General features: G+C 40.3%; 1 protein-coding gene across 5 annotated transcripts in view; it reads left to right on the top strand.

Moving 5' to 3' along the window:
* The window catches only part of BICD1 (BICD cargo adaptor 1), a 147,708-nt gene that overhangs the window by 111,764 nt on the left and 15,569 nt on the right, over positions 1-20,375 (top strand). For 3 of the 5 annotated variants that reach the window (XM_054168101.1, XM_054168103.1, XM_054168102.1), the window contains exons 5-7: positions 4,348-5,442; positions 10,484-10,635; positions 17,644-17,851. In XM_054168101.1, the coding sequence (XP_054024076.1) occupies positions 4,348-5,442; positions 10,484-10,635; positions 17,644-17,851 (1,455 nt within the window). Of the gene's footprint in view, positions 1-4,347; positions 5,443-10,483; positions 10,636-17,643; positions 17,962-18,904; positions 19,096-20,375 lie in introns of all 5 variants that reach the window. The other 2 variants (XM_009899641.2, XM_054168100.1) reach the window with 2 other exon arrangements.

Here is a 20,375-nt window from a genome sequence, read left to right as displayed (position 1 = left end):
CAAGATGCTTTGGCATGTTAAGATTTTAAAATAGAGTGCAATGATGTCAACCATAATTTAGAATGAAATTTATGCAATGTAGATTTGCAGTAAAAACTCCTTGGAAATTAGAAAAAAAATATAATTGTTTGGGGTATGATTTGTCTTGATTTAATTAAATATTGAGCTTGATGAATCAGCAAACTTCTACTTGAAAGATACTGCAACTGTATTTATAAGCTCTAATTTAAAAACTTATTGGTTTTGCACATCTTAAACAAAGAGGCAGCCTGCTGACAGTCACTAGTGAGGACCTTAGAACACTGGAAATATAAATAGTCACAATGTTTTTCAGTGCTGGGCCTCAGCACCCTCATGCCCATAGTCTCCACTACTGCTTGGCATTCTGATACTGTTAAAAGCTTTTAGGTTTACAAAGAAAGACTACACCTAGCTGGAAACCTGATTTGTTTAGATACTCAAGAGGCTTGCTGCAAAACGCCAATGTGAGCATTTTCTAAAGTGATCATCTTCCCTGTGGAGTTGTATCAGCTCACCTTGGGTCATGCAAAATAAATGTGAAAAATTCCTCCAAAAATTTTCCTCATAGTAGTTGGGATATTTAATGACAAAAGGTCTTCAGCAAAATAGGATTTCTTTTTTGTTTTTCCTTTCCCCCCTTCTTTTCCATGTGGTATTCATTCAACTGTATCTCAGTATTTGGTATGTGTTCCTCTTGTTTTCCCTGAAGAGGCTGTACTATGACAGTTGCTGAAGAAACTGATCCTCTCTTGGGAACTATTTTTATGTCTGTATGAAGGAAGGCTCCTTTCTTGAGTGAAGCAAGCTTCAGATTTGCCATTTTGCACGTGTGACAAATTTTTCACTCCTCGGTCTCAAAATGAAGCCCCCTCTAAAACAGTCAGTAGGACAGATATAATTTCCTCTGCACCTTTAAGATGATGCTGCTCCACAATCTGTGCTGGTACCCAGGAGACACTTAATTGTAACTGTTCCCTTTCCATCTTTTAAATCCACTTGGTAACAAATGCCTTGCTGAAAATTCTGGTAACCTGAGGTTTTCTCAGAAAAGCTCAAAGCTTTCTGCTTTTCCTTCATGTTTGTTGTCCAGAGGGAAGAATTATCTATCTTCTCTTTAAAGCCTAGGACTCCTTTTTTCCTTTCATGGTGATGCTTTCCCTGTTCCTGAGGCCAGCACTGTATTTGGAAAACTTAGTTTCAGTTCTCATTAAAAAAAAAAGAAAATAAATAAGTGCAGCTCACTTTCTGATAGTCTTCTCCAGCTGCCTGGTACTCTCTGACAAATATGACAGAGCTGAGATTCAAGGTTCTTGAGCTGAATTTCCCTCTTATTTTTTTTCTAGTCCCCACTAGGAATTGTTCACTGATGTTCTAGCATCATAAGAAAAAGGAAAGAAGGGATAAATAGCAATGGTAAAATTGGTTTTTCTAATTGAAAACTGTAGAGCAAATTGGGAAGGAACTCTCCTCTAACTGAAATCTTTGAAGGGAAGGATGCATCCCAAAATAGGCACATCTAGTTTTGAATTGCTTTTATTTTCATTTCAAGATGATAATGATCCTTAGTGCAGCTACTAATTTCAGTGTAAAAAAAAAAGCAAGCTCCACCAACTGGACTGAAAAATAACTACAATCCCCAAAAGTTTGCTGTAGGTGGAAATAAGAGTATACTATCGTCTAGTATACTATTGTCTACTATTCCCTTACTTGGAAACAGCAGAGTCATTAATATGTAGAAAGTATGCTTAGGGCTGAATTGGATCTTTGGGCTTTTTTCCTTAAAAGTAGGTGCATGTGTTAATAAGTTTAAACTGAAGTAGATAGGTTAATGCACAATTACTGGATCAGAATGTGTAAAATGTAGTAAATCTGTGTATTTGATTTTATCTGCTCTCCACAATGGCATATGGCTTTTAGAAGTGTGTTTTGTGGGTTTTTTTCCCTTTTTCTGGAAAGAATCCTATTTGAAAGAAGTTTCCAGGACACACTTATGTTCAGAAGAGAAATTATCATAATGATCCCAATTAGCTCTGTTATAGCTTTCCTTCTGGCACGATCGATGATGTCTAATTTAAGCAGACACTCGAACACTGTGTTGCTTTAACATCAGGTTGTTTTCTTGAAGGAAAGGCCTTCTGGCTGTAAGCTCTATTTTTGTTTTGACATGAGTGCAATCTACAGTTAAATACCTATTTTGGTGTGAACATGCCCACAGTGATCCATACAGCTTAAAAAGCCAACTGCCTTTGGTGCGTAATGGATGCATCTTTACTACCTATATGATTTTTTTTAGTTCATCTTATCAGCTAGAAGGAAGAAATACTTTCATATATGATGAGAGTAACACAAGTAACACCTGAGCTTGTTATACCAGGTGGTAACAACCAGGGTTATGTTGAAAATTTTTGGGGTAGCAGACCTGAGGCAAACTGCTTGATGGAAAGAAAAAAGCCCAGGAAAGCTAGTGAAGAGGCTGGTGGGTCAATCTCTGAGGCTGCTCAAGTCAGGTCTGACTGAGAAATCTGTGGGTAGTTGTTACATGTTAAGAAATGGCACTTGACAAAGGGGGACATTTCCCTGTTTTGGATTTTCTCAATAACCATGGGTTGGCATAGAGGATGAGCAGTAAGGGGAGTGGCTGACAGTATGAAGCAGCAGCAGGAGAACACCATCAAATGGAGAAAAGTACCAATATACTTATAGTACTCAGCTGTCCTCTTCTGCACAGACTAAGAAGTGCCTGAAATGGAGCACCCCATATATGTATAAAGACAGAATTTTCCTGGATCACAAAATACAGATTAAATTTGGCCCAGAGTTTTCAGTTTGGCCCTGGGTTGTGTGGTTTTGCTGTTGTTGTTGGTTTTAGTTGGTTGGTTTGGGGGTTTTTGTTTGCTTATTTGAATAAGTCACCTGTATGCAAGAAAACTAGGCTGATTTTTTTTTAAGGTGTCTTTAACATGACTTCTATTTTTGTTCTTGCAGTTTTTGCCTGCAGTTGATTGCAGGTTTTAATGTTTTTAAAGCCTGTCTGTAAAACCAGAGTACCATCATATGCTTTAGTGGCTTAATATTTCTGAGCAGCAGCCACTAACCAAACACCCTGTTATGATATGAGTCTGAAGCACTGCTTGTAACTTTTTGTGAGATGGAATTAATGCCTTCTTGGTCTCTAAAAGGCTTTTCTTTTCCTTCAGTAAGATCTGTGGTGGCCAATTTGACTATCTTCAAATAGTACATGGGGGGATACTGATAGAGAATGAAAGTTAATTTTAAAAGGGTTTTTCAGAACTGACAGCTTTAAATTCTCTGAAGTAGTAATTCAGGCACTCATAAAGGGAATGCAGAGTGTGCCTTTTGCACTGCCTGTGTAAACACAAGGCTGAAAGACTGCAATCATGGGAAAGTGCGTGCAGTAGACCGGGTAGGCTCAGGATCCCACTACAAAAGCCAGAAAGCAAGAAGGATCCCATCTCCTTGTGCCTTCCCCTACTTCCCAATTCACGACTCAGAACAGGACAAAGGCATAAAACAAGTTGGAGTACTACATTTGTAACTTGAAATTGGGAATGTTTCAGGGTTGTTAGCATGAGAAGCAAATGTCAGCAGATCAAGCTTTATGTTTTTCTTGCTCACTTGATTTAAGATGCTGAGCAGTAAATCATCTAGAGTCTTCCTCCACAAGATCTTCTGCTGTGCACCATACATGTTTCTCTGTGTGTGTTCAGAAAGGAACTTAAGAGGTCAGAACCATGTATGCCACAAATCCTGCTTTTTCTGCCTTAACCTTAAAAGGACTTACAGTCCACAAGGGAGATGGGGAGTCGTGGGAGGTAATCCCACACAGCAGGTTATTTAATCTAATCCATGGAAAAGTACACAGCCATTTGTTTACTGTATTTGAATTCAGTAATCAAGCCTGCAGGAAAGTTTGCAACAGTCAAAAGATGTAAATAAATATTGTGAAGGGTTGGTAGAGATACTCATGGGAGATGTAAATTGAAACTCCATTGAGAAATGTGTATGTACCAGTGGCATGGCTCATAGCTGACAGTGATGCAGTTCATATGCTTATGGAACATATGTTGTAATAAATTGTGTATCATTACTCTAACCAGCTAGGCACTTAGTGTTTGGGCTATGTGACACTGCAAATTGTAACAGGCTGACTTCATAACCCTCTGAGAGTTACATGCATCTCTTTGACTATTTTATGGTTTAGGTGTTGCAGAGTGGGGGAGTGGAATTGATGAATTTGTTTGCAGAGCTTGGTGGTCAGCCAAGGTAGAATGAGATCCTGGGTCACTTACTTTGACTCTGTTGCAGGTGGAAAGAGAGAAAGCCATTCTCCTGGCCAACTTGCAGGAGTCTCAGACGCAGCTGGAGCACACCAAGGGAGCCCTGACTGAGCAACATGAGCGAGTCCACAGGCTCACCGAGCATGTCAATGCTATGAGGGGGTTGCAGAGCAACAAGGAACTGAAAGCTGAGCTTGATGGTGAGAAGGGCCGAGACCCCAGTGAGGAAGCACATGACTATGAAGTAGACATCAACGGCTTGGAGATCCTAGAATGTAAATACAAAGTAGCTGTTACTGAGGTTATAGACCTTAAAGCAGAAATCAAAGCCTTAAAGGAGAAATATAATAAATATGTTGAAAACTACACTGAAGAGAAGGCCAAGTATGAGAGCAGAATCCAGACGTATGATGAGCAGGTGACAAGCCTGGAGAAATCAACCAAGGAGAGCCAGGAAAAGATGGTCCACATGGAAAAAGAACTGCAAAGGATGACAAGCATAGCAAATGAAAACCATAATACTCTCAACACCGCCCAAGATGAGCTGGTGACGTTTAGTGAGGAGCTGGCTCAGCTCTACCATCATGTCTGCCTGTGCAACAATGAAACACCAAACAGGGTCATGTTGGACTATTACAGGCAAAGCAGAGTCACCCGCAGTGGGAGCCTGAAAGGACCAGATGACCCTCGTGGTCTCCTTTCCCCACGGCTCGTGAGAAGGGGGGTGGCATCACCTGTAGAAGCCAGGACCCCAACCGAGCAGGTGACAAAAGAGGCCACAGAGCCTGGCAAGGAACAGAGCCCAACAAAAACACCTACCATTTCTCCTGTCATCACAGCCCCTCCTTCTTCCCCTGTCTCTGACACCAGTGACATCCGCAAAGAGCCGATGAACATCTACAACCTCAATGCCATCATAAGGGACCAAATCAAGCACTTGCAGAAGGCTGTCGATCGGTCGCTGCAGCTGTCACGCCAGCGTGCTGCAGCTCGGGAGCTGGCTCCCATGATCGATAAAGACAAGGAGGCCTTAATGGAAGAGATACTGAAACTGAAATCACTCCTGAGTACGAAGCGGGAACAGATTGCAACCCTGAGAGCAGTGCTGAAAGCCAACAAGCAGGTAAGTTGCTACTAAAGCAGTCAGCTGGGAATGTCTCTTATTTATACAGGTCACTTGCAAGCTTTCCCAGGAGTACTTCAGAGAAGAGAGTTTACTCACAGGTTATTTAACCTTTCACTCAATCATGGTGAGGGGCAGACCTTTCTTCCCTTCCTCTGCTTCTTTTTAAGCCCTTTAGCTCTGCTTTTCTCAGCACCCACCATTCATCAAGGGTAAATACAGAAAAGCCTTTCCTCTGGAGCAAAGCAAAAGCAGAGGGGCAGGGAGGGATCAGCTGCCACCCAGTCTGATGCACAATGATAGTGTTATTGCAAAACTACAAAATGCCAATCCTGGAAAACAAAATAGAATGTGCATGGAGAGGCTCTCAGGGCTATGCTCACCCCTTGCCAGGGCAGGTACTGCTGGAGTGGAGGGGAGGACAAGCGTGGGGGAGACCACCCAGCCCAGCACTTTAGCAGCTGCAGGTGGCCCTGCTGATGGAATGTATGGAGCAGATGCTGCAAACAACCCATTGCATTCTTCTGGGCTGCTGGTGCACTGCACAGGCTGCAAAGTTCAATTACCCCCAGAAAATGTAAGGGAATTAAAAATAAATGTTATAAAAGATTAAACAGTCCTCAGGAAGAGAATGGCAGGTGTAAGAGTGGGACTGGTGGCTTTGGACTGTACAGAAATTGGGTATTTGTTTGCTAAGATAGCAGGTCTTGAGATACTTTTAAAATGTTTTATCTTTCTAGTCAGAAATAATTTATCTTGCCATTGTCATGTTTTTAATGCTTTGAGAAATAAAATCAGGGTTTCCTCAAAAAAAACCCACCACCACCACAAAAAGGACAAGACCAGTACATGATAATGCTGACTCAAACAGCAATTGAAATGTTTATTTTGAGACAGTGTTTGTTATAAAGCTATACTTGACACATTAAAAAAATCCTGAATTATTACTTAAAAAAAAAATAAAAAATCCCACAGCTCAATGAAATTAGTATCAAACCATTTTAATTTTGATTTTTCAGCAGTGCAAACAAGCTGGGAATTACTGCATTTTATATCATATGCCCAAAGAGGCCCGTATCATAGCATGCTGCCCAAGACCAGTCACATTTTCTTGCATAGTGTATCCTCCTGAGCCCTTTGTATCCGTTTGACTACAGGTCTGTGAACACTTAGTGCTAAATGTAAGCATGCAAATAGTTTCATTTACTTTGGTGCATCAGCTTATGCCCAGAAATAAATCTGAATGCAGGTGGCTGCAGCAGCAGCAGAATTGTCATTCCAGATTGCCTGGGACTTTCCTCATCTAAAAGCAGCAGCACAGTGATCACCAGAGAGGGGCACGAGCCCTGGTTAGCAGCTTGGGATACTATTAGCTCATGACAGGATGAGATTTCAGTGTTAAAATTCCCAATAGTCAAGTAATCTGAAATTACAGTTTCAAGTTTAATTGATTGTTGGTTCTGCAGCTGCATTTCTGGAGTAATGAGGATTTTTAAACTGCAGCAATATTTTGATGTATGTTGTGTCTTTTATAGCATTTCACCCCTTCCAATACAATGCATTAAATATTAATTCAAGTAATTAAATACCACCTCTATCCCAGCAATAATAGCACTGAGCAATTTCAACTGGATTTTCCATGTAATTAAGATGTAATTGAGGTGCATGGATTTACATCCAGAATTAAATATTTTTTCTATTAGCATAGAGCTGTCATTTGTTTTCTTATACTGCCAGAGAATCTAGCTCAAGCTTGCTCTTTCATTACTGTCAGAAATAAAGCGTGAGCCTAAAGCGTGCTCACTGAAGTGGGAAAGATGGATTTGCTGAGTAAGAAGGTGTTAGTAATTAAACATTGGATAACAGCATAGACATTTTTAATTGTACAGCTGAGTACAGAATCTTGCAGTACTGTTCATGCAAACCAAATACCGACACCCTCAAACTTGCAGCTTAAAAGCCTTAGTAATATAAAAGGGAATGGGAAATTTCAACTTACAGGGGCATGTGGAGGACATAACAAGCTTTATTAATGTGGCACTACTACCAGCCTCAACTGATGGGTGTATCTCAGCACCTAAGAGCACATAATGAGTCAAGATTCATCTCCTTGAGCTCTTCACCTTCAAAACAGTAAGTTTTTAAGCAGCAATTGGCTGGGGATATTTTTGAAACTCTTATGGGTTTCATTTCAGATGTGCTTACAGAGGACATCTGGTTCAATTATTCACATGTTCCAGAATCACAAGAGACAGAATCCTGATTTATTACAAACCTTTCTCAAGCCCTGGCAAAGCTGTTATTAATATGAAACGATGTGTTTTCATCATTACATAGCATGGAAAGACATTGTTGGTACCCGAGGTACCAGGGGAGAGCTGCAGCAGGCCCCTGCGAGAGGAAAGCCTGAAGCTAGTGGGTGCTGGACACCCTGACCCCTCCTCAGCACCTGCAGGGTCCATGTGGTATCTCGTGCATTGCAGCAAGGCTGATACAATTTGTTAACACTCCAGAGGCACTGCAGATGAAGCTTTTCTACTTGGAGTAACATGGGAAAGCAAAATGAGCGCGACCAAGTGCGCTGTAAAAATAGTAGGACCTGCTCTTCCTAGAGCGTGCTGCCATTCAGATCCAGGAGGAAACACCAGGCAGAACCAGGGTCCTGAATCTCCGATTCTGGGCTGTGTTTCACTGGTGAAGTCCCACCCTTTTCCAGGGAAGCACGGGTGCTATCTAGCGGCCATCAGGAGTATTGCAACACTGATTAAACCAGACTTGTAACATTTTCCTGCCAGAGCTCTTTGCCACAGCGCTTCATTTTCTCTATGTTGTTTTATGGAAAACTCTAATAGGAATTTAAAAAAATAAGTTTGAAGATCCTCTGTTTCCTTTATTCACTAAATAAATTATATGTCTAAGTTATTTTTTCATTTTGAAGTGTTACCTGTTCACTGATATCCAGACTAAACTATATGCAATATGTAATCCCACTGCTGGAAAAATTTAACAATATATTTTTTTTTAAGTCTAGCATTAGGTGCCACATATATTTAACTCAGTTTTGTTCCTAAACAAAGGAAACTCTTTACATTAATTCTGTACACAGAGGTGAGCTATGATAGCTTAAAGGGCTGTAACATATGAATTCCTGCCTCAGGAGCAAAACAGAACTCAGTTTGAGCTGTAGAGTTTCCATGTGCTCTCATAAATTGCTTCTGCATCATTAATGACCTGAAAATTCTTAAACAAATCTGATTTAGTCATAGCTGTTAAATAGGAATTTGTTCTCTGATGCAGTATTTCCCAAGTTTCCCTTCACAAAATTAGTTTTATTAAACATAGTTAATCCATCTTCTCCATGTTAATTTATGAATCTACGTTTTTTTTTCTCATGGCTGAAAACAGCTAGAAAGCTGATGGCTTCTGCTTTATCCTGTCAAAGTGTAGGATACCCAGGGAGGTGTTTGAGTCCTCAACCCTGGATGTGTTTAAAAGTGGTTTGGATGTGGTGTTTGGGGATATGGTTTAGGGGTGAACCTTGTAGAGTAGGGTTCTGAGTTGGAATTGGTGATCCAACCTGAATGTTTCTGTGATTGTGTGATTATAACCAAAGCACATGTCAACAAGGTTGAGAAAAGCTGCATTTATTTGAATATATCTCTAAGTGCTTGATTTCCCCTCCCCCCCCCCCCCCCCCCAATGTGTATTGCTGATGATTTTGGATTTGGCATGGAAAACCCAACTATTTTAAATGTCAGATAGTTACTAGAGGTTAAAAAAAAATCTGTCAATACAAACTCCACTGTGAAAGTGGAGAAGGCATTCTTGGTGAGTGTACAATTAGGAAAAAAACATTAATGCTACCATTTCTAACTGCTTTTTCCACATGCACAAATGAACAGGGTTGTCTTGTAGTAGGAGATGCTGATAGGTCTTTTTATTATGAGACATTGTTAGTGGGAAAAGTGTTGAGCTTCAGAAATCGAGTTTAAAACAGTTTTCCAGATGTTGGGCCATTCCCATCTTTTGTCATGTCCCCTTGCTGGTGATGGCTCAAGAACCCACAAGCTCAACAGGACAAACTGATTGCATGTATGAAATGCTGCAAATTCATGCATTACACGAAGAAAAAAAACCCCAACCAACCAACCTTAAGCCCCTCTGAGCAAATGTAAATGGAAACTTTTTTCCCCCTTTATCTCACTCAAAAGCAATACTTTTAAATGTCTTATAGCAGCAGTAGGTATAAAGCCTTTATAAAACTATGGACTTCAAATAAATTGACACCAAACTTCATAGACAAAGTAGAAGGTTCAACTCTCATGAAAATAAGACAAATGTAACTGTTGAAAGCCACAGAGCAGGAAATTAATAAAATTTAATGGATGAAATTGGAAAAAGAAAAGGAATGAGCAGAAAAAAAAGAGCCTTAGTTCCTGGTTATGTGAAAATTGTAATTTACACCTTTTTTTTAGTCTTCTTTGGCTTTTTTGGTAGTGGTTAAAACTGACAAAATAACCACCAAAATAATGGTGGTTTGCACAACAGTAGGCATTGCCAGTGCTTAGATATAAAAGCCAGCCATCAGTTCCTGGCAGTCTTCTCACACAAGGAAAGCCTCAACTAACAGGAAGCATGTTAGTTTCCACTTTGGCTACAGAGGTTGAGTCTCACGTACCATGTGTCCTGTTTGCCAAGTGCTCATGGGACACATCTGATTCTTTGTTGTAGCTCAGATGATTGTAGCAGCTCCTTAAGTTGTACTAACATACAGCTGCACAGTTTTGCAGAGACATTTAAGGTGTCAGGTTATTGCTAGTGCATTGAAATGGGCTTTGTCCTTCTAACTGCTTTCTCCTTTTCCTGGTTTCATGGAGTACAACTTTAAAAGAAACATGAAACAGTGCAGTGCAGTGGGGCTCAGGTCTAACTTCTTTCACTGTGTGAATGAAGAAAGAAATCAAAAGTAAAATCAAACATAGCACCTTAGCTACTACCAGATATCTGTCTTGTAAGCATATGTCCTTGTTTGTGTTTTCAGACAGCTGAAGTGGCATTAGCCAATTTGAAGAATAAATATGAAAATGAGAAAGCAATGGTGACTGAAACCATGACCAAACTACGGAATGAATTAAAGGCTTTGAAGGAAGATGCAGCAACCTTCTCATCCTTGAGAGCAATGTTTGCAACCAGGTAAGGGAAATGGTTTCACTGTTTGGCTCAGCAGAGTAATATGTGTCTGCTAAGTGAGAACAGACTTAGCTGTGTGTGTTGGGTTCTTAAGAGGAGAGGCAGAAAATGTTTTCTGCAAGGTCAGAGGTTTGCTGGATGAAGGTAAATGAGTCTTAGAGTGCACTCTGTACAAAACCTGCAAGCTGTCAAGTGCTACTGAGATGTGTGTCTTGGAATATGAAGCTGGAGAACAACAATGTCAATACAACCTTGAGTAAAGTGTTATAAATGCCAATATATGCCTCCAGTATATTTGCATTTATAGGGCTTTTTAAAGTAGAAATCCAATAGCAGATTTACTTGGCTGATTTTCCCATGCAGAAGTACGCAGCAATTCTGTCATGTAAAGCTGCTGTATGGTTAATGATGATCTTCAGAATCCCATATTTTCATTACTGTAAGATATATTACTTACCACTAGTAAAATCTATTTAATCAGCCAGCCTATACTGTAATCCACCACTAATAATTCCGAGGCCACTGCAGTTTCCCACTCCAGCATGAATGCTTATTTTCTCTTGCTGTGATATTCAATTTATTATCTTCTCCTTCACAAGATAAAAGTTTCACTTATCTTCTGTAACACAGTTCCTTTTCGCAGGATGGTAATTAATCAGCTCTCATGTTTCTTCCTCCCACACCTTCTTCAGAAGAGCTTTTGGTTTTAGCTTTTTAAAAGGTTACCTAATTTTTTTATTTATTTTTTTTTAGGAACCAACATTTTCATCAATAAAGTCTCAATTCTCAAATTAAGGAAGGAAATGAGCATCTATAGGAAATTATTCTGTTACATCGAGGCTTTCCCCCCCCACCCCATGGTCAAACCCAATGAAAATTTTTTGCTTGTGCTTTAGTCCGTAAGTGGTAAGAGGTCTTCCTGCCTCATGCCAACATCTCTCCCTGTGGTATAAATACAGGTGCCATCTCACCTGTTCCAGGCTGCTAAGGACCTTTGTTGCTTAGTGAGAGTGGCAGCAGAAGCCAGGAGAGGTGGGACCAGAGGAAAGGGGACATTTACATGCCATGACATTGGTGCTGTGTACAAATTCATCATAGGTTTGTCGTCAGAAGAGTTCCATAATGGAAATGAAGAATCAGCTCAGCAGATGGTGTGAACCAAGGTAGCTCCATTGATTTCCTTAGCATCTAGAGACTTTTGTCAGGAAAGGAAAGTTGCATTTGTGTATCAGAAGTGCATGTGTCCATCTTTATTTGCAAACTCATTACTCTAGGAGACACATGAATGTACTAACTCTGAAAGACCACCTCAGAGGCTATTAACTCAGAGGAGAGGAGTGGCATCATGAACATAAAGCAAGCAATGGTCTTGCAAGGAGCATAAATCTTCACCCTATGGGGTAAAAAAAGTTTGCAAATGATTAGATGTTGTTACTAAAGGGAATGTTAGGTTGTTGGTGTACTGAATTCTGTTTACCCTATTTGGGCATCCTCAGTGAACATCTCTGTTAGGTTTCAGGTTGGTGGGAGAAAGCAGCGTCTTTTCTGTGAGAATTAAATGATGCCATTCATTTAGATGCCTTTCCTAGGTGTCTTGTATGTAGGATACAATGAAGCTTCTGCTTCACTTCTAGGAACTGTAAGGACAATCTGAGTGACTTGCTGGGTTACAGATTTCTGCTTTGTAAATGTCTTATTTGGAGTAGAGATAAAGCACACCCAAAGTGTCTACTACTGTTGATTGACTCCATGCAGTAATGATTAAAGATGCAGTTCATGCCCTACAGAAAATGTCCCTGCCCTGAGGTTTTCAGTTTTGCTCAGTATTTTCTGACCACAGTCATAAAAAGTCATTCACTGCAGGGTCTTGCACATTAGTGTGATCCTATAGATTTTTCTGTTGTAAAATATTCCTTTTCCTTCCTTACCCAGGAATATAATGACCTTTATAATTAAATCAATCTTCCTAAATGGTCAAATCACTGACTCACTCTGAATAGTCAATTTGGAATAGAATTTAAGTGAGAGAGGGCTGATGTCTATTGAAGACATCTGTTTGAAAATACAAGACTAAGATTCCCCATGCAGTAATATTAGAAGCAAAAGCACTCTTCAGCATAAAAAAGCAATTGTTTAGTCTCCTGTTGAAAAAAAACCCAGTGGTTTCCATGGTTATTCTGCATCATATGGTACTTATTCCTGAATTTGCATTGTAGGGAGAAGATCTCTCTGATAGCAGAGTTATAGTACAGATCTGAAAATTGGTTTATAATGCTGTTTGATAGGAATGATAAAAGGATATTTCTCTAAGTCATCCTTTTCTCTTCATTTGGCCTGCAAATGGATGTTCATTTTGGTGCTGAACTGTATGTTTTCCTCCTGAAATGCGCTGAAAAAGGTTATACCACCATATAAGGGGAGCACAGCACACTTGTTTCTGGTCTCAGCAGCAAAGTCAACACTTTACTCCAAAGCTCCCATATGCAGAAAGCAGGAACAATCCCGTTTCTGTGTGGTGTGGTATTTTTTTTCCCCCACTGGCCCTTGTGCTTCTTTGAATTCATGAAGGTCTTTCTTCATTTCTTCTCTTCCCACTCTCAAAAGTCTTTCTGTCCTGCTTGTATTTCTGCTTTTACTCTTTCCTTTTGGGACTTTTTTTTCCCCCCACCCAAAATCTCGGTGATTCTTATTTCTGCTAATTCCTCCTTCCCTCTTCATTAGCCTTGTGATCCCTTTCTGAATTTACTTCAGATCTGTCAAGAAAGTGTCCTCAATATAGGTCAAACTCCCTTTCCTCCAAACACCTCTCTTAAGAGAGAAATAGAAAACAACAGCATATAAACCATTCTTTTCTGGGGGCTGTATGGAGTTGACAGAGCAGAGCTAAAATTCTGCACCTCCTGCCTTTAGTTTGCTTATTTTGCCTCATCCTGCTTCTGGTTGTCCTGGACCAGAAAAAAAAGGTGAGGGCCTTTCCTGCCCCTTCTGTCATTTCCTCTCACGCCAGCCTCGAGTTGCTGACCCAGGGTGGGAGCTGTGAGGCAGCTGTGTGAAGCAGTGAGGCTGGTGCCAGAGGGCAAATGAGAAATAAGTTTTTTAAAACCTTTGCTTTCCAGCCTAGAGTAGGAGTTCCTCTGAGAGAGGAAAAGGAGAGAAATCTTGTAATGAAGAAGGAAGTAGTTCTAAAGCAGGATCCTAAAAGGACTGAGTCCCTACACATTTTTGCTTTCCCAGCCTAAATAAGAGATACTCAGAAGGAGAGAGCAGGAAATATTACTCGTGATGTTGCCACAGTCTTGACATTGCATGCACTGATTTTATTAACTCCATCCATCAAGGGTTTGGTTTTGGGTTTGTTTTTTTTGGTGGTTTGTTTGGTTTTTTTGGTGTCTTTATGATTAATATTTAAAGAAAAAAGTATGCTGATGAAATGGACTAGGAAGCTTGGACAGATCCTGGAGCTATCCTAAATGAGATAATATTTATGAGCAAAAGAGAATTATGCTTATATGCTCCTTATTAGAGCAGGGACCTGTCAGTGCCTCTGGGCTTTAGCTCAAGCTCTGCTGTGATTTATTTTGCCTAAATTACACATAAGCCCAACTCAGTATTTGGTTTGCATTCCTAGGCAAGAAAAATAGGTGGAACTAGAAATCCCTTAAACTCCTGTATAAGTTTCTTGGACCAATTTATACAGTATAAGTGTGTCTGCTTCCATTCAAAGACAAGAGAAATGAGAAATTGGTGAATCTTGACTTTTGCTCTGGCAGTAGGTAGACCAGCAGAGAGCAAGATAAGAGTGCAGTTTATTTAATCATTGCTTGCAGCTTACACCTGTCCTGGGGCAAGGGAGAAGTTGTTCTCTGACTCAGGACAATATAATCTAACTGTTGTTATTCACTACTATTTGAGATCTGTTCAGAGAGCTGGTGCTTCCCGGAGTCCTGCATGGTCTACGATGATCTGTGCTGTGCCACAAGTCATCTCCCTCAGGAGCTCTTAACCTTTTTCTTTCCTAAGCTGAGAGACATTATGAATGTTTATAAAATGTGTGGGCTAAAGGCAATATGGATGTGTGTAATGCTTTTTTCTTTTTTTTTAATTGGAAACATTTCTTTTCATCCCACACTCGTGTGTAGCAGGAGTATTGCAGTGAAGGGAAATGCCATGGCTGCAAACAGCAGTTACCTCCCACTGCATGAAATAACCTTCACTGCTGCAGACTTCAAGGAAATCTGAGGCTATTAACTCAGCAGTTTCTGAAGTTAATTATGGCCTTTGCTTGTCTGATTTAGGTTTAACCTTTCTGAACACTTTTTCTCAAAAAAATAAAAGAAGGGGGAAAAAAGCTTGAGCAACAGAACACAAAGACAATGGACGATGTGTTTGTGAAAAATAATGGGAAACTGTGAGTCGTGGTGCAGGTCAGATGACTGGCACCACTCAAACACTGTGGTGAACTGCCAAGAATGTGGGGTTGCTATTACAGGGTGACATCTAGGCAGGACATAGAATTAATCAGAACAGTTAGAAAATGTTGTATGAATGAAATTGGTTTTGTCTCAAGTATGAAGCCAAATAACAGTATCTAGTATATCCAGGTCTCCTAGGACCAGCTTGTTATAGTTTATAGCAGGTAATGAAAAGCAGATTTGTCTAAGTCTGTTTTAGTAATATCTACCTTCACAATATCTGCTTGTTGTTTTTTGTTTTCTGTTGTTGTGGTTGTTCTGTTTGTTGTGGTTGTTTTGAAGTGCTTAGTTTTGCTGTTTTACAAATCAGATACCCAATTACCAAGAACACATCCTAAGGCCTGAGGAAAACAAATAGAATTACCCAGGTTGGAAAAGACCTTCGAGATCATCAAGTCCAGCCTATCACCCAACACCATCTTATCAACTAAACCATGGCACCAAGTACTTCAGTACTCCTCTTAAACACCTCCAGTGATGGTGACTGCACCACCTCCCTGGGCAGCCCATTCCAATGGCAAATCACTCTTTCTGTGAAGAACTTCTTCCTAACATCCAGCCTAAACCTCCCCATGTGCAGCTTGAGACTGTCCTCTTGGTCTGTTGGTGTATTCTTCCAAAACCAAAATTGGCTTATTGGCATACTAAAGCATACTCTGGTGGCACTGTGCTACAGGTGTTGCAGATGTTACTTATTAAAGTTTTCCACAGAAAATACATTTGGAAAAGATGTGTCCTAAACAAAAAAGAAAACCGAACAAAATAAGAGAAATGGATAGAGGATCCATCTGGCTGCAAGAATGGGTCTTTACAACCCTGATAACACAGACATTACAGTAATTACTATTTTGAATGAATTTAACCTTCAGAATCCTGATTTCATTCTAATGTCTCTGTCAAAGAAACTGGCTCATGTTTCAACAGACAAATCTCATGACTTGGAGCAGAAATAGGTATGCAAGTTGGCTTTAAGCCAACCAAGGTTCCAGAAATATCCCTTTTCCTCGAGGCACAAAGAGCGACAGTCATGCTTATTAAGATCCTGTAGAAGAAAGATAATATTGAAACTGTAGCTAAAACTATGTTTGACTTAGCAATTTTGCTTCCAGTGCTTGAATTATTCACAAGGAGAGTGTAAGACATATATCTGAGTTTGTATGCATGACAAATAACTATGAATTCTTGAGTATACTTTATTTCCATTTCCCATGGAGAAGATTAACACTTCAGAGAAATTAGTTTGCAATGATTCAAAAGTTTATTGCATCATACCTTTTGAGAAGGAAAACTAAAACTGTTTACTATGATACTGATAAAGTTAAACCTTCATCCATTACATTATTGTAATTACACAGCAAAGCTGTTTGGATTTATACAGATCATGTGAGGAAGGGATTAGACAAAAGCTGCATCACTTAACATGAAAAATTCACTCTTGGTTGCTACTGATTAGATAGTCTATTGTTAACAAACAGTCTATTGTTAACAAACTGAAGATATTTCACTTCAAGAAGTGACTAAGACCAACCTGAAATGCCTTGTTCTTGCTCTTAACTTTAGGAATCACTGTTTAAGGCAAGGCAAAATTGAATTCAGTCTTAAATGTTAACAAAATAATTAAAAGGGTGTTTTTATTTCAAAATCTGTTTCAGCAAATGCAAAAGATACAGTTTTTTCATGCAGATTAAAAAAAAGGGGTGAGGGTTAAAAATACAGAATAGAATACAGAATTAATCAGGTTGGAAAAGACCTTTGAGATCACTGAGTCCAACCTATCATGTAACACCATCTAATCAACGAAACCATGGCACTAAGTGCCTCATCCAGTCTCTTTTTAAACACTTGCAGTGATGGTGACTCCACCACCTCCCTGGGCAGCCCATTCCAATGGCAAATCACTCTTTCTGTGAAGAAAGAGGAGTAGGTGTCCAAAGCAGTGGATATCTGAGCACACTTCCAATGGACTCAACAGTAAATGTGAAATAACTTCCATTTTTGGAGTTTCCTGAATAGTGCCTCTTTAGTCAGTTAACAATAGCTAACAGCCAAGGGCTTCTCATTTTATAAAATCTCATATGTCTGATATGTCCAAAGTAATTGAAGTCTTTTTGTCATCTTTCTTTTTGGTAATATTTTGCTGAGGTGGATAGTACTATCTATGGAAAGTACTATTATCTAGTTAGTAGACATTCTTACCTACGGTGAGCTACTATCAGAACCAGCACCCAGAATTTTTATTTGTGGTCTAACCTGGAGGTAAAACCAAACCTCCCCTCCACTTGCTAGTTGTCTGCATTAGAAGCCTGTGACATTGTCTGATATTCTAGGTTCTACTGCTGACTAGGAACTTTGTCATTCAGATCCAAGTCCAAATTTGCTCCAATTAGGAATGGAAGAATTCAGGTGGTCTGCTCCAGGTTAGCTTCAGCAAAACCTTGGATCTAAATGTCCCCCTGTAAAAGCAGCCCAGGAATGTGATCATCAGTAGTGTTGGTTCTTGGACTGGCTTCGCTGATTTCAGCCTTGTTTGTTTTCCCAGGTGTGATGAGTATGTCACACAGCTGGATGAGATGCAGAGGCAGCTAGCAGCTGCGGAGGATGAGAAGAAGACCCTAAACTCTCTGTTGCGCATGGCTATCCAGCAAAAACTTGCCCTTACCCAGCGACTGGAGGATTTAGAGTTTGACCATGAGCAGTCCCGACGCAGCAAAGGCAAGCTTGGAAAGAGCAAGATCGGCAGCCCTAAAGTAAGTGAGGAGGCATCAGCCACCGTGCCAAGCATAGACACTTTCCTCCTGCATAGTCAGGGCCCACAGCAACCAAACTTACTGGTCAGCAGTGGCACTCAGAGGAAAAGGTATGCATGCAGTGATCTGTACAGTACAGTGCAGTGGCCAGACTGTCATTAAAGTTGTTCACTGAATTGTATATATATATTTTTTTTTTCTTCCTATTTTATCTGGGGAGAAGGAGGTGGGGAGGATATGAACACGAAATTCAAAGCCTGGCAACATGTGGTTCTGATCCACCTACTCACTGTGTTATTTCCTCCTCCTTAATGTGTTTTGAACTATATTCTGTCTGTGTCTCAGTGCATTTTGTATGTCTCTAATATCAGTGTGAATGTATTTTCTTTAACAAGTTTTCCTTAAGGTTTTCCATAATGAGCATCTGAAATAAAAAATGATTGTGCCCTATTAGCATTTTAGAGCTTAACACAAAAGAAACCACATCTCTTTGTTAAGCTCTGGTGCTCTCTTGTTCTTCATCAGTGGAAAAAGAATATGGATGTGTCCACTCATCAATTTTTCTACATGAGAGCAAGCAACCTCTTGAAGGGGGATGGCTGCCATTTGTAACCTAATGCAAATACTTAGCTGCTCAAGCAGTGAGTTCTCATCTTGTCTTGTGACTGCCTTGCCAAAGCTCTGTGGTGTGGGGATCTCCATGGTTCTGAAGATGAAGAGGACTTTCTGTTAAAGAAATCCTAGACAATCATTCTCTTTATCTTGTATGCTCTAGTCACAATGCAAAACCAAGAGAACATTCAGGGAGCCTTGTACATGTCAGCTCTAGGATGCTGAGATGTAACTCCAACTCATCTCCACCTCTCCTGGTATGAACCAGCATTTCCAATGCAGGCGAGGTGCCATGCTGTGGAAATGGTGTGGGGTGGCAACACTAGCTGTTTTTGACCTGTTAAGCACATTAACATGATGTTGTCATTCATGAGGCTTTGAAAGGTAATTAAAGTAAAACTCTTTTGTTTCCATATGTATTTTTCTTGGATCTCCTGCAAGACTATTCTCACCTTCCCTTTGTGATCAGAGCCATCCCAGGACTTCAGGGACCTACCTCCAGAAATTATTAAGAGCCCCCCCTCATCCTGCCTCCACAGAATCATATCTTCTGAGGGGCCCCCCTTCCATGAGTGAATTCATCCATGGGCACCGTCTCAGCAAGGAAAAAAGGTTAACCGTGGCCATACCAGGTAAACATTTTTTCCTTGGGTGCATGTGGTGCTCAGTGGTTAGCAAAGTGGGAGACCTTCCCAGCACTGCAGATGCAATCTAATTTGGGCCTCTTCTTGAAACCTGAAACGCAAAATGTCTCCTCCTACGTCACCTGTGGCAGGAGATGACATTCTGCCAACAGTGTCCCAAACTAGTTCCAGATGCAATGGGGAAAGTCTGGCTGTGGTAGTAGCAGTCCTACTGACATCCACAGAGGCTGCACCCCTATGCCTGGGTGGTGCTTACTCTGGTAAGTGTAGGTGTTGGTAGTTCCCATGAAAAACACAAACCCAACAGGACAGAGGAGTCAGAAGTGTGAGGTCAAGTGATTGGTAGTGTGCAGGAGCCTACACAGCATTTGGCTTATGCTCCCCTGGAGCATTCTTTCAGGTGCTTCTAAAGAGTAAAGTTAAATTCGCAGAAGGTTTAGCTTACATAAATTGAGTCATGAAGTTTATCTTTGCAGGAAGCTTTTGCTCTTTATTTCCTGCTAAAATGTTGTGTCTGCTTCAGAGAAAGTGTAGAACTGAATTGCAAACTGGAATGCCATTTCAAAGGTTGTGACACCTCTCTTCTCCCGACAGACAAGCTAATAATTACTTTTCTTCTGCTCCTTAGCCTTTAAATCTGCCCACTCTTCTCTGGTAGTAAATCTTTTAATTCTTTGCTTTGAAATTTGTTATACACAAAAAGCAGAAGTAAAAAATATATAAGCTAAAACCCCATAAAGTGGTTCCTGCTCAAAGAAATGTTTGCTCTAGAAAGCTGAGCAATACCCTGTAGTATGTTGTATCTCTCACTCAGTGCCAGCGATATCAAAGCCACCCTTGAGTAGTGCCATGCAAGTAACACCCACTCAGAGGACAAGTGTAAAACTGCAGACTCTAAACAAGACATTTGCCTAAGAAGTGTTGCAGTAAACAAATCAAAGAGCTGGCTACTGGAAATTAAAAAGCAGGGAGTGAAAAAGAAGCAAAGACTTCAAAATGTGTAAAATAAATGACTTTGTTCTTTCAGCAATTTCCTTGTACTCTGTTGACCAAGGAAAGCCACATGCTTGTATTCTACCCCACTGAGAGGAATCTGTTTCCTAAACACTGGCAGTGTCTCTTGCATTCTCCTCTTTTCATTCTACGACAGACTAAGGATTACTTTCTTTGCAATGGACATTTATAGCTCATTAAAGAACTGGATTTTGCATTTTCTGTGTAGCCAAACTTTCCAGTTTGGAAATGTGAGAATCTAGGCCCCAAAATAG

Source organism: Dryobates pubescens, chromosome 15, assembly GCF_014839835.1.
Source record: "Dryobates pubescens isolate bDryPub1 chromosome 15, bDryPub1.pri, whole genome shotgun sequence".
Classification (NCBI taxonomy): domain Eukaryota; kingdom Metazoa; phylum Chordata; class Aves; order Piciformes; family Picidae; genus Dryobates; species Dryobates pubescens.
Note: the sequence above shows the minus strand (reverse complement) of the source record. Positions and strands in the feature narration are given on the sequence as shown.